The sequence below is a fragment of the Nymphaea colorata genome, chromosome 2 (assembly GCF_008831285.2).
Source record: "Nymphaea colorata isolate Beijing-Zhang1983 chromosome 2, ASM883128v2, whole genome shotgun sequence".
NCBI lineage: Eukaryota > Viridiplantae > Streptophyta > Magnoliopsida > Nymphaeales > Nymphaeaceae > Nymphaea > Nymphaea colorata.
In genome coordinates this window covers 31,903,611-31,918,871 of record NC_045139.1, presented here as the reverse complement: position 1 = coordinate 31,918,871, position 15,261 = coordinate 31,903,611, and the positions used below count along the sequence as shown (strand labels likewise).

At 38.3% G+C, this 15,261-nt stretch overlaps 1 protein-coding gene across 1 annotated transcript; it reads left to right on the top strand.

Moving 5' to 3' along the window:
• The first annotated feature begins 1,305 nt into the window (after nt 1–1,305).
• On the top strand, nt 1,306–4,582 carry LOC116248533 (U-box domain-containing protein 15). The gene is made up of 3 exons (XM_031621380.1): nt 1,306–2,345; nt 2,444–2,560; nt 2,867–4,582. The coding sequence occupies exons 1-3, from the start codon at nt 2,031–2,033 to the stop codon at nt 4,346–4,348; spliced, it is 1,914 nt and encodes a 637-aa protein (XP_031477240.1). The 5' UTR covers nt 1,306–2,030; the 3' UTR covers nt 4,349–4,582.
• The last annotated feature ends 10,679 nt before the right edge of the window (nt 4,583–15,261 follow it).

Here is a 15,261-nt window from a genome sequence, read left to right as displayed (position 1 = left end):
AAGCTTGAAGAGAGAAAAAAGAGGGGCATCTTTCCAGGTCTTTCGTCTCATCGAACACGTCGACCCTCTGTCTTTCTCTGACAGTTCATCACAATTTCAGTGTGCTGCGCGAAGCACTTGACTGGAGGAAATCTGAAAATGGAAACAATGGCTGCCATGGTTGATGAGGAAACAATTGACACTGTGGTCATCCCTGATCACTGCCATGGAAGCAGTATGACAACCCATGAGCCAAAACACCCTCAAATTGGCTAGTGGGGACTAATTTATGAATCCCCACATGCAGGGCACCAATCTGAGCTAAGCTGCATGTGATGCTGTGCTCATCTGAATTTTAATGGGCTGACACAATCAGATTTTGCTGTACTGGTGTTCTTTCATGGCTAGCTCCATTCTTCAATGTTCACTGATAATAATTTTTTTTTAGTCATCTTTTCTGTTTCAACTACAACTTTGAGGAAAATGAAAATGAGGAACCCTCTGACTTGTTCAAATAATTTAGAGTTTCAGCCAGGCCAGCTAAGCCAATCACATGGCCATGAGGCATGAAGTTTCAATGCTGCTTTCTTCACAGTTGAAAACTTTTGTTGGGCCAAATACCAGGAAGCAGGAGAGTTTCAGAATATGTCAAAGATCATCAGGGTTTGCCAGCTCAAGCTACCTCTGGAACTTGGGTTGGGCAAGTGGGTCCAAGCCCACTCCAGAACTCTCCTTGGTGGGTCCTTTCATGCATCAAATATGACAAGAAACATGCTCCAACATGATCATAAATCTGGTTTTCGAGGAAAGACTTATCAAAAAACCTGTGACTCGTCAACTTCTTTCTTGTCCTATCAGAATAGATCTTAAAAACATATAGGGTGTTGTGTCTGTGTGTCTCTGACACTCAAAAAATGTGAAAATAATTGCGTTTATCACATTATGATCACTGTCAATGCCATTCACTGATACCCAAATCAGTTTCCCTTGAAAACTTATGTGAGGTTTTTTTTTGTTTTAATTTCTAGATAAAGACTGAATTTCTTTTGACAAGTCCTGCTGAAACCAACTGATAGTCACATATCTTGAAATGTTACAAACACGTTGAATCCTCCACAAATATTCCTTTTTCTAAAATTGTTTCCCGTCGGCATTAGATTGGCTTATGAAAAGATTGTGATTAGAGTTTAGAATGTTATGTTAATATTGCATACTCCATATATGTATGTCGGTATGAGAATGGAATCTTATGCTAAGGCCGTCCATGTCAAGCCCAGCTGTATATAATGAGACTCGGTTTGATGCATCCGAACTTGGTCTCAGACATGCATGTTCCACGTACAGACAAGTCCATGCTCCGGGGTTGGAAACTTGCAGAGAGAGAGGGGGGGAGAGAGAGAGAGGAAGGAAATTTCTATTCCAAGTACGACAATGGAGATGAACCGAGAGAGAAGGAGTTCAAATGAGCTCACAAAATTCTGTTCCACGTACCATCGAGTCCAAAGTCCAAACTTTGCGAACTTTTATGAAGGGAGAGAAGGAAGCTACCTATATTTAAGAGGCATAGAGCGCGCTACGCGGTGAATGGAGGCCAGTGGCCATTGGCGAGTGAATTTTGTTGGTTGGCTTTAACTGTTTTTCGAAAAAAAATAAGAAGAGTCTGATCAGGCGACGGAAGAAACGAAGAGCGCCTGCAATACCAAGCAGCGAGAAGCGTGCCCCGTCCATGATCAAGCAGAGAAGCCCATCCTTGATGTAGATAGAGGGGGAGAGAGAGACAGAGAGAGATCTTTGCGCCGCTCCCCATCTCCCTGAATCACCGGAATCCTGCTGGCCTCTCTCTCTCTCTCTCTCTCTCTCTCTCTCTCTCTCTCTCTCTCTCTCTCTCTCTCTCTCCTTCTCTCTATCTCTCTCTCTCTGCAGCGTCATTTCTCCCTCGTCCCCCTATCATGTGCTTGACCACCCTCCAACTGTGTTCCACCCGTTAGATATCGCAGATCAGAAATCCTTTGGTGGTTTTGGTCCTTTTCTCAATTTGGGTAGGAGGAGAAATGGAAGACACGGCGTTGGAGGAAGAGGGCGAGCACCAGCAGAGGTCAAAGGCGGACGAGAAAGAGGTGATACAGAGCTTGGTTGAGATTGAGGAAGCCATTGGGGCCTATGGAGATTACAGGAAAACACAGAGGAAGGAATGCTTCAACCTGGTTAGGAGAATCAAGCTGTTAAGCCCACTCCTGGAGGAAATCAGAGAGAACGGATGCCCATTGTCGCCCAGATCGATTTCATGCTTCAACGATTTGAAGAAGGCGTTCCTTTGCGCGAAGAAACTGTTGAAGACTTGTAATAGCGGGAGCAAAATCTATTTGGTTGGTCGCTTCTTCCCTTCTTTGCTTTTCTTTTTCTCCCCTGTATGAACTTTTCATTTACTGGGTACTTGTTTCTCCTTTTCTTTTTCCGATTTCAGGCATTGGACAGCGAGGGGATTGCGGCGAGGTTCCTTGCAGTGTACGAGAGATTGAACAGGGCTCTGGATGCCATTCCTTACGATGAGTTGGGAATTTCTGATGAAGTCAAAGAGCAGGTCAGTTTCGTTCGTCTTCTTTATTTCTTTGTGGGTATAATTTGATGTAGCAAAACAAAGTTGGTTGTTTTATTTTCCTTTTCTTCTCCCTTTCACATTTGCTTTTGTTGAACAGCGAAGCTGATGTTGTAATTAATAGCGCAATCATGATATCTTTTTTGTTTTATCTGGATGCATGTACACATTTCTTGCTTCCGGTAGATCATTTTTCTCTCTATCAAAGACAAGACTATTTTCTTTTGAAACTAATAAAGCTGTACAACCTTTTGAGAATAAAGATGACCTCGTCGATAAAACGTTGTTCAGGTTGAGCTGATGCAATCACAACTCCGGAGAGCGAAAAGAAGAACAGAGACTCAGGACATTGAACTGGCCATGGACATTATGGTTGTGTTCTCAAAGAAGGATGATCGCAACGCAGATAGTGCTATACTCGAAAGGTTGGCAAAGAAGTTGGAACTTCAGACTATTCCAGACCTCAAGTCAGAAACTGTGGCAGTAAAAAAACTTGTGAAAGAGAGAGGTGGAGGGCAATCTGCAGAAACCATTCAGCAGATCGTAGATGTTTTGAACAAGTTTAAGCAAATTGCCGGTGTTAAAGAGACAAGCGGAATCACCAATAATGTTGATGATGTTTCACAGGCCAAGTGTTTAAAAAAATGCCCATCATTGTCGATTCCAAATGACTTCCTTTGTCCAATTACTTTGGAAATCATGACAGACCCTGTGATCGTTGCAACTGGCCAGACATATGAAAGATCCAGCATACAGAAGTGGTTGGGCTCTGGGCATAGAACTTGCCCAAAGACCAGGCAACCTTTGGCACACCTGTCTTTAGCACCAAATTATGCTCTGCGCAACTTAATTGCAAATTGGTGTGAAATGTACAACGTAGAACTCCCAAAGCGGGAAGCAGATACAAAGGCAGTACAGGTAAAAGAAATATCTACAATCGTCCAAAACCTCTCCTCTGGTCGACTTGAAGTGCAAAGAGAATCAGTAATTGAGATTCGCAAGCTTTCCAAGGAGAACCCAGATAACAGAGTATTGATTGCTAGTGCTGGTGCAATTCCCCGTTTGATAAACTTACTTTCATATCCTGACTCCAAGATACAAGAACATGCAGTAACTGCATTGCTGAACTTGTCAATTGATGAGACAAACAAGCGGATAATTGCGAAAGAGGGAGCCATTCCAGCCATAGTTGAAGTTTTGCAGAATGGAAGTCTGGAAGCTAGAGAAAACTCAGCAGCAGCATTATTTAGTCTTTCCATGGTTGATGAGAACAAGGTTACAATTGGTAGTTTGAATGGCATACCTCCATTGGTCGACCTCCTTAAAAATGGGACTGTCAGAGGTAAGAAAGATGCTGCCACTGCCCTTTTCAATTTGTCCCTTAACCAAGTTAATAAAGGCAGAGCCATCAAGGCCGGCATTATAGCACCTCTGCTTCAATTAGTGACAGACAAGCATTTGGGAATGGTTGATGAGGCACTCTCAATCCTGTTTCTTCTGTTATCCAATCCTGAAGGACGCAATTCTATTGGGCAGATGCCATTTATTCAAACGCTTGTGGAATTGATCAAAGAAGGGACGCCCAAGAACAAGGAGTGTGCAACCGCAGTCTTGCTTGAATTAGGAATAAACAACTCCTCTCATGTTTTAGCCGCATTACAATTTGGGGTGTATGACCATTTAGTTGAGCTATCAAAAAATGGAACAAGTAGAGCTCAAAGGAAAGCAAACACACTTTTGCATCATATGAGCAAATGTGAGCAGGTTCCATGAACACCGAAGGTGGGATATTTCATTAGCTTTATCTTCTGTTGTCCTTTTTTTCTTGTTTCGTGTAAAGGTGGTGTTTTTGTAGTATCAGGTCATGCATTGCTGGTCAGTCTTGATGATCAGAATATACTAAATGAGGAGTTTAGGTTTGTAGCAATCATAATAATGGGAGATGTACATAGCCCTGTCAACTGACAGATTATTTAATGATAAATATCATTGTGTTCTTATGTGAAAGTTGTTTGTGGTTTCAATTTTCTGAGATGATTTTGCTGTTCAAGTTCAAGAATTCACGGTTCCTTCTACCACCTCATCTCTCGCCGTCCAATTCCAGAAAGTAGCAAGTCCTGTCTGACTTGGATTGCAGTCTCATCATCCCCTTGTTATTCCTGCTCTTTTTCTACAGATAAATCAGGACACAAAACGAAACCTTTTTCAGCCAATTTTCCTGCCTGCTAGGCATTGCCTCGAAGAGGATTCACTTTTTCCATGTTTAATTATCGTAATCTCCGTGAAACTTACTTCTTCTATGTGACAACTTTCCACAGTTGTCATACATTTCAGAAGTCGTGGGACTTTTAGCAGCTTATCCTGACTTTGAAAACAAGGTTATGGAAATCTCTTCTTGAAGGCATAAGAACTTGTGCCACTGACTCATAATGGTAACAGAGATGCCAGTCAATATCTTGCATGTTCATCTGTCACGTCTTCCTCTTCTTTTTCAAGGCATCACCATCTCATGCCGAGTCACAGACAGATATTTTATGTTGTGAATGCAATACTGCTTAATTAAAATTATCAGACTTTAGTCTGTTAATTACGAAAGAACACTATGGTGTTCAATGAGTAAGAAATTTTTTTCTTATGTTGCAATTTGACAAGATCTTTCAGACAATCTGTTTTGGGTCACAAGTAACAAATTATGGAACTGGAGATGCTAAGCAGCTGAATGAAAAAGATTCCGTGCTGAACTCTATTATGAATTCGATTGCTTTAAATTCAACCTCTCAGAAAGTCGCCGGACGGATTTTTCCTGGAAAGTTCACCTCATTGATCTTGCATGTTCCCGATGCGCCAAAAAATAAAATATAGTGAGAATTCGTTACCTAAAAACCTATTTGTCCACGAGTCAAAATAACTGTTTTCTTGAATTTTTTTTCTTAAATAAAGACCTACATAAGTGACTCTCCTTTTACAGTAGAACCTATCTAAGGCTTCCAACTTCTATCTATCTACAATACAAGCACTCATTGAAAGCACAACGGCCCATTCGTAAATATTGAATAACTGAACATTACCTGATTGGTGGGCAAAGCGTGGATTACGCCCACTTTTTATACAAATTCATATATATATATATATATATGTGTGTGGCTTTCCTTTGTTAGTAGCCTTCTTTCCCTCCATTTGCCATTTTCTTAGGATCGTGTCTGAAAGCTATAGTTTATTTTCTCTTAACGACCCATTTGAGAAGAGCGCAACAACATAGTTTTCAGGGGCTCCTCCTTATTTCAAGGACGTCCACTTTGCTATTCAGCTACAACATTATTTTTTGTTTAATACTGGGTGACTTTGCCGCTTCGTCTATCCACTTTCTTCCCAACCCCTATGTTATGTTTCATTGTGTTGCTATCTTGTATATTTCATTCTTTTACTTTATTTTTGCGATTTGTTCTTATACGTAGGGGACTTCTTGTCTTCAAATTTTGTTTTGCATTCCCATTTTATCAGTTCTTTCTCTCTCTCTCTAGGTTCACAGAAGTGATTACACGCTAAAAAATTGTTTTATGGAAACTGGCATTTAAAATTTTATTTTTTAATCAGATTTGAAAAACTGGTTTTTATGTTTGGACAATAAAAGCAAAATATAAAAAGAACAACATAACATTCTGGTCCGAAAATTGGTTTTTACCAAAAACCTTCATTTGGTGATCCGATTAAGTCAGGTCAATTGAAGCCAGAGGGGCAGCTAGATGTGAGATCTCACGTGTTTATTTTCATACTCAAACTTCATGCCATTTTTTCTCAGAAACCGTCGTCGGCTCATAATGAACCCCTTCAAGTTAATCATTAATTTAAAAAATGATTTGATGAGTGTGTGATAATTGAAAAATATATTTTCAAAAACATATTTCTGTGTTTGATTTTTAAGAAACATATTTCCAGATTTTTAAGAAACAGTTTTAAGAAAACTGTGTCCCCACCTTCATAATATCTAAGAAAGCAAACGATGGCAGATGCTTTTTCCACTTCAAAAAATGAAAAATCTAATCCAGGCTTCCAATCTGTCATGCTTGTAGTAGGCATTATTTAATTGACATAAAATTTCAATTTTCATAGAGTTTCTAAATGGACTTTTTGATATTATTTGAAAAAAAGTTATGTTTTGCACCGTTAAATCTTTAGGTTAGTTTTAAGAGCAAAAATGTCGTCGCCATATATAGAAGTCAATATGGACGACGACCATACGTGCTTATAGTTTCCTTATTGCTTTTAGAACGTTTGCTTTCCATACAAACTTCCTGTAATTCAGGATTTTGAATGAACATGATTTCTGCATTTTTTTGTTATTTTGAATGAACATGATTTCTGCATCTTGCCAATTACAAAATTTTTTAATCTAAAAACGACACACTGTTTTTGTTATAAGAAACACAATATGATCATGAATATCATTTTTAAATTTGATAACAAAACATTCCACAATATTTCTTGAAATAAGAACATGATGATATTTAAACAAGTGTGTTCTAATAATATAATGTTTTTCTTACCAAATATTTTCTCAAGGATGGATCTCTTCTTAAGAACAGGCATGGAGCCAAAAACTTCAATATGACTCAACCGGGAACCCTTTAAGCTCTACATAAGCTGGGCTTTGAGCTCTATTTAGGCTCTTTAAATTAATGAAGTCTTTTATATTTTTTTAAAACATAATTTTTTTTAATAATGATGTTTATTTTATTATTAAAAATATATTTTATATTTTTATTTTATATTTAAAAAACATTTTTTATTTTAACTTGGCCGGTCGAGCCAAACCCGAGCTCAGATTGCTAGGCTTAATCCGAACCGCGCAAAAAGAGGAAGGAAGGGGATTCAAAGAGTGAGAGAATCAACGAGTGACCAAGAAGGGCGACGGAGAACGATGATGACTGGTGGCGGAACGCCAACGACCTAGAGTTCTTGGAGACGGATGCCCTCAAGAACGTCGCAGAGAGCCAGGCCTCATCCTCTGCCGCTTCTCTCGCCCCGTCGCCGATCAAGAATCCATCGCAGCTTCTCCCGTCCCGTTGGGATGCTTAGGAGAACACCCGCATAATGGCAAAAAGTGGATCGTAGATCCTGATCCGACACTTAAATGAATATTTTTGTAGAACATTTAAATATTAAATATTATCATGTTAGACTTGTGATCTACACTCTTGTCGCAAAACCCAAATCCAACATCTAAAGGGGAACAGATAAGACCTCTGGTCCAGACCCAAGACATGAATCAGGTTAAGCGTCTTATTCAAATAATTGATCTGAAACCAAAACTCAACACTTAAGCCGGATCGGATTAGACTTCTGATTCGAACCTTGATTTTAAATCCGAGTTCAACTGCTTGTTCGGGTCAGATCAGACTTCTGATCAAAATTCCTGTATGACATCTTCTATCATTTCTATGATGTTGTTTCTCATCAAATAAATGTTGGACGTATGATTGACGGTTTGTGAAGTTGATTGCGGACTCTTTTAGAAAAAGAGATGTATGTTATGTGAACAATTTGTGATCTTCGATGATTCCTTGGATTGCTTTGCCAAGAAGATTGATATAAATATTTGAATCATGGATTAAGATATAATCCAAAATTGGATTATTATCTTATGTATTTCCCATTCGAATATTTTTTTTTTTTGAATATTTCCTATGTAATAATTGAACATGGAAAATTAAAATTCTTATGTTTGAGGCAAAGATCAGTTTGGGTACTTATGACCATTCAACTTGTTTATTAGGTTGCTTTGGAGATCGCCCACACGATGCCAAAAAGTGGACTGTAGATCATGATCCTATAGTTAAATCTGGTTCCACATTCAACATCTAAATATGATCTTATTAGACCCTTGATCCGAATTCAAGATCTAAGGTGAATCATATTAAGACTCGGATCCAAATTGTTGGTTTCAAACCAAATTCCAATAGCTTAGCCTGAACAGATTCGACCTCTTATTCAAATTGGGTTTTTAAATCCGAGTTCAACACCTTATCTGGGTCGAATCAGTCCTCATCTCCAAATTCCTATATGACACCTTGTATCATTGCTATAACATTCTTATTCCTCAAATAAATGTTATGTTGGATGTATGATTGACGGTTTGGGGAAGCATTGAACGGTTCTTTGAATAAGGGATGCATTCTATACAAGATATGCATCCAGCTTCCAAGTGCGTTTTAGCAGGCATATGTGATATTTCTTCTTGTAAATTTAAGTGATTGTTCTTTATTTTTCTGTTTGAAATTTTATGGTGTGCTTATGCTTGTCCAACTTGTTTATGCCACTACCATTTTGTTATTCTTTATTTAGTGCGAAAGATGAGGGGACACTAGATGACTTATCCCATGTTATAGATGAATTTGTCTATAAATTTTTCTGATTTTTTTATCAATTTTTTGTGTGGATGTACATTATTTTGTGTGTGTGTGTGTGTGTGTGTGTGTGTGTGCGAGCACGCAACACTACACATTTATGTTTCACTGCTATGACTGCTTCTTGGTGCATGAATCGCGTACTCAGGCTAACGACTTAGATGTTTTGCTCGAGCCATTTCACTATTTCATACATGCCAGAATTTAACAGCAGCTTGATTAGGGAGAGTGGAGAACCATGTCACACAGACTGCAGGTACGGCTGCAGCCCCAGCGCTGACCCCATTGAGGAGACCAATTATCCTTCCCTCTTCCTTTATTTACTGTAATAAAAGTGAAAAAAAAAAAAAAAGACAAATGAAGCTAAGAAACAACCACTCATCCTTGTTCTTGATTTGCAATATATCTTGACTTTGCCGGTTATTTGATCAAATTTCTTTTCATCTTCTATCATCCTTCCAAATTACACACTTAAATAACTAATAGTTTGCAAATGGCAGCTAAAGAATTAATCATTAAAAAAACATGTACAGCTAACCTTTTGATATTGTTAAAAAAGTACACTTAAGTTTTATACTATATATTATTGAAAAAACTATCGTCTGCAGATTGAAAAGACCAACATTTAGCATTTGTTCTCTTAACTTTCCAAATGATATTGAATTCATGATTAATTATATCTATATAACTTATTCCTCCTAAAAATGTTTAAGTTAGTTATGCGATGATTTTATTAATGTTAAAACTAATTTTAAGCAAAGCCCGGTTATAGTTAAGATTTCCAACAATAAAAAAAAAAACTTTTAATTTGGTGCATCTTTGGCAATATGAAAATATTTGATATTGTTTTTTTTTTTTGTCATTGTCACTTTTAATATATTTTTAATCTAGCTTTCCTATATTCTTTCATGGGAGATGAGATCACACATTCTACCTTTCCTTCCATCACTGTAGTAACTGTTTGAGTTAATTAGCTTGCTTTAAGACGATCATGAAGCAACAAACGTTTTTGCCCCCAATCATTAACAGGGATATTGTCAGCATATCAGGTTTTGGCCATACGACCCAAGTATTCGAGTATAGGTTTAGACCAGCCGTAAACTTAGATCATGTCTGTATGTCTGACTCATTCTTTGAATTCAATAAGTTCGAAAAAGGTCCTTTACTAGGTTCATTATGTAGGTCTCTCTCACTCTCTCTAAGGGGTTGTCGAGCAACCCCCTCTGTGCATCGCTTCCACCCTTGAAGATGGGGGCTGCTCTGCAGGCCCTTTGTCTTGATGCATGAAGGAAGGGGGACCCCTTTCTCTATTGTTTGTTTCTTTCCTTTTTCTTTTTTTAATATCTTTCTCTGTCTTGGTAGGGGGCTGCTGTGCTGAGCAGCCCCTTTTGTGCAGTACAAACTTGTCTATGATGCGGAATCATGTTTCCTGTTGTTTGCTATACATGCTCCCAAACTCCTAGGATATGGAATCATGTTTGTAAGTTGCTTGAGGGACCAAAGGAGTGGGGTTCTTTGATATTTGTTCTGAGGTAATTGTTCACATGCCTTTTCTTGCTTAAATATTATTGTTGTGAAATATCCTTATATTGTCTCTGACACTCAGAAATTCTGTAGTTTCATATATGTTGTATTTGGGCTGTGAAAATCCCAACCTGGTCAGCCGTGCTGAAGTGAAGAGAATATTTTAGGGATGCACAAGTCTATAAAATGTGCCAGGTTGATTGATTCTTCATTTTGCACATCAATCACGTAATCAGCTGATGACCTCCCAAACTGCCTTCTTTAGTAGAATTGATGAAAAGATGAGCAACCACATGGCAAGAGCATAATAATTAACGTGGTTCGGTCGTTCAGTCCTACGTCCACGGAAATAAATCTCTCTCTCTCTCTCTCTCTCTTTCTATCTTATTTTTGAGTTGGATTTCCATCCCATTTTATATTACATTCACCATGATTTATGGGTCTTGATTTACAATGACTATCTTTAACGTTAACATGGGTGCTTGAATCTTTGATTGACAAAATCTGCTGTGCATGTCCAAGACTTGCCATATTCCTGCATCTCTTGCCTTTGCTGTCTTCAATAGCCGTTGCCGCGCATGCCTTACCTTTACACTCGTTAACATCCCTTCACAAACTCATCGTACCCTTGGTATGCATGAGCTTGACAATATTTAATTTTGACATCATTATGTTATGTATTTGCGTCATTAGGGGGTTGTGAGAATATCTGCCACCTGGTCTTTAGTAGAGATATATTGAATTGATAGTTCTCCTTTGGCCAGCTTGTCTCTAACAAAACATGTTTGCATCTATAATGATATACTGGATGAGGTGAGAGCTCCAATGTTATCACACCATAGAATTGGCTGCCTTGAATTTTCGATTCCAAGTTCTTGAAGTAAAAATTGTATTCAGTTTATTTCTGTGGTTGCATTTTCTATAGACCTATATTTTGGCTTCTATGCTCAATCTGGATACAACACTTTGTTTCTTTGAACTCCATGAAACAAAAATTTTGTCCAATGATGAGTGCATGTCTTCCTATAGATCTTGTATCATTAGGGCATCTGGCCTAGTCTGCGTCACTGAAGGCTGTGATGTTCATGTTTGAGGATAGTTTTAAACATAAACCATGACTGTTCCTATGCTTCAAATAGCGTAGTATCCGCTTTACTGCACCCCAGTGAACTTCAGTTGGATTGTGCATATATTGACAGACTGTGTGGACAGCAATGATATGTCTGGCCTTGTCATAGTGGCATATTGAAGTGCTTCCGACTGTACTTCGATATAAACTTGGGTCACGAAACATGGACCCATTTTGAGCAATCAATGGAGGTGATGTCACCACAGGCGTGGAGATTGGTTTGGCTTCAATCATGTTGGTTTTCTTGAGCAACTCTAAAATGCATTGTTGTTGAGAGAGTCAACCCTCCAGTGGTATACTTTACTTCAATTCCTAAAAAGTAGTGTAGATCTCCTAAGTCTTTAATAGCAAACTCTGATTTGGAAGATGGTATATGCCTTTGAACATGCATAGTTGAGCTCCCTGTTATGATTATGTTGTCTACATATATGAGAACATACATGATCATGTTTTCTTTCCTGAAAATAAGCAATGAATTGTCAGTCCAAGCTCTATGAGACTTTGTGGAGGAATGAGCTTAGTCGTGAGAACCAAGCTCTTGGAGCTTGTTTTAAACCATGTAGAGCCTTGTGCAACCGCACACATTATTAGGAAATTTTTCAATTTTGAAAGTAGGTGGTTGAGCCATGTGTACTTCTTCTTGCAAAGATCCATAAAGAAAAGCGTTTTGAACATCAAGTTGATTTGTGGCTCAATGTCTACTTCGTGTTGACCCTTAAAATATGTGGCTCAATGTCTTTTTCACGGTTTTCTACTATGTTCTGTAGAACCCATGAGCCCCTGCTAAGAGTGTACCATGGATGTGGGTTTGTGTGTGACCAGAAAGCGAAAGGGGGACTAGCCATGAGGGAGAGATAGAGACCTTTGTGGTATTGGTGCAGTTTGGTATTTGACATGAAATTGTGATACGTATGTTATGGGTTGTTGATCCATGTTTCCGGAGTTTTTTTTTGCTTGCCTCTAAGGGGGAGGTAGGGACGATTGAGCTCTTCTAGCTTTCTGTGGAAACATAAACCTGAGGCACAGCCCTTCAAATAGTTAATTAGATCTGTTGACTTCATGTGAATGAACAATGTTAAATGCTTCACCTGGAGCAGGAATCAGGTACATTAGGCTACATGTTCTGCTGCAGCATGTTGTCAGCCATAGATGACTCCTCAACTTCCATTAGAAGCCTTAGAAACAAGGTTGTTGTAGTTTTCATGTAAGGTATGTACCAACTTATTGGTTCGTTTGGAGGTTTTAATGTGTTATGTCATATGTGTTAGTTTTAGAGTTGATTGTAAGCTATAGCATGGTTAATTTGTTTTCCTACTTGATGAGGATGATGAGGGTGATACTGTCCGAACTTTTGCCTCTGTTATATCATTTCTATTGAGCTTTGATGCGTATTTTGCCTCTGCAACCCTTTCATCTATACGCACACCTTTCTGCATTTTACTGTCCGAACTTTTGCCTTTGTTATATCATTTCTATTGAGCTTTGATGCGTATTTTGCCTCTGCAACCCTTTCATCTATACGCACACCTTTCTGCATTTTACTGTCCGAACTTTTGCCTTTGTTATATCATTTCTATTGAGCTTTGATGCGTATTTTGCCTCTGCAACCCTTTCATCTGTATGCACACCTTTCTGCATTTTATTTTAGATGTAAAAATTGCTATTGTATAGAAAGTAAATTTCTCCTTATTCAGCAATTCCCAGTATCTTTTTCTCAAACCACCTACAGAAGTCAGAAATGTGGCTATGGCGAGTAGGATGATGGAAGGCTCTGTATTAATGTTTATAATCCCACAGCTTGACTGTGACTCGAATGGAATTCTCTCCAGACGACTCGTTAGTATTCTCAAGAGGTCGTGATTTTTCTGTTTTCTCAATAGCAGGAGATGGTGCACACCTTTTCTAGCTTCGATTGTTTTGTCGGGACATGGCGCTATAATTTAATGTGCTACGTTATTTGCAGGGAACATGGGGTTGGTCATGAACTCGTTGGAAAGGTTGAAGCACATCAGTGAATCGTAAGGGTTTGCTTAAGAACCCACTTCGCCACCAGTTTGCAATTGGTTAAGGACAAAACTTTGAAGACTTCTTGCGGTTGGTATGGAAGATGGTTTTACTACTAGCTATGGTTGAGGTAAGGCTGATGAAGCAAAAGCTTGAGGGTCCAATTTGTTAGTTATATTATATTTATAAAAGTAGTTAAAATTTTGAAAAAAAAAAAGCAAGTAAAGAAAAACAAAAATATTGAAACAATAAAATGGCTAAAATAGCGGGTTAATTGCTTGTATATATATATATATATATATATATATATATATATGTACACACACACCTGCTCTAGCACCCACAGGATCTTTGATTAAGTTTACAAATTATAACAAAAGTGATCACTCGTGAGGTGAGGCGAGGGGAGATGATTGAAGCGAAAGCTTCAGTATAGTTATATAATGTTTATCAAAATGGTCAAGAAAATAGAAAAGAAACTACTAAAATAACAAGAATATGGAACACTAAAATGACTAAAATAACGTACTATATGCGTCTATGCAACTTTTTTTAAGGAATTAGTGTCACACATAAAGCATTCAATTAATTTCTATTGCGCACAGTTCCTTTTTGTTCTGCCGCTGCTTTCTCTCTCTCTCTCTCTAGAGATTGAGCAATTGAGAGAGAGAGAAGGCCAAGCCCTAGCCACGGCCAGGGGTGGACATACGTTGGGACTTTGTGGGTCACACACACGATTATGCGGAAACGTCTCTGATGGGAGCTTACTTGAGAATGAAATAAAGGATCAGCGTTATCGTGTTCATTTTTCTAATTAATTTTTTTATTGTTTGATCAGTACCTTTGAAGTAGAACTAATTGGTAAGGATACTACATATATACATAAATCAAACCCTTAATTTTTTTGCCAAAAATATTATTTAAAAAATGTAAATATCTTAAAATTCTTTGTTGATAAACAACTTGGATCCAAGTTGTTTTTATAAGGGTGTGGATTTTTTTGTTATTGAAATGTTGATGCTTCGAGGGAGCCTTTCATTTTTTTATTATAAAAACATTATTAAAGGCTAACAAATGATTGACGTCATATATGTTGCCCATCAATATATTCTTAAGATCATAGCATCATCCTGAGAAACTATTCATCTCGATGTTAAATGATGAGAATATTGTAGGTAATGTTTTGCACTATCTTTGCTGCAAAACTGACCCACATTTTATGAACTAAACTTTCAAGGGCCAGTGGAAGATAATTAAGCATTTCAACTTATCCAAGTGTTTCGAGTCTTAATTAATTGACATCAAGAACATTCCAAAATATGTATATGTGTATGGAAGCCATCTTGCTTTTCGTTTGTATTATATAACTCATACGCTTTATCGTCACTATTAAATTCCATTCCAATCGACGGTAGATGTTCAGTTGAAACATTTGGAGTTAGCCGTTGCTCTGCGCTTGCACCCATGTCTACCTTCCTTGGCAAGGTCAAAAAAAGGCTCTAGCACAGGCCTGGGCCCGGCCCGCCAGTTAACAAAAGCGGGCCAGGCTGGGTCTCGGGCATGGTCAACCAGGCCCGGTACCCGGCCCGGCCCATCAAATAATCAGGCCGGGTCTTGGGCCCGAC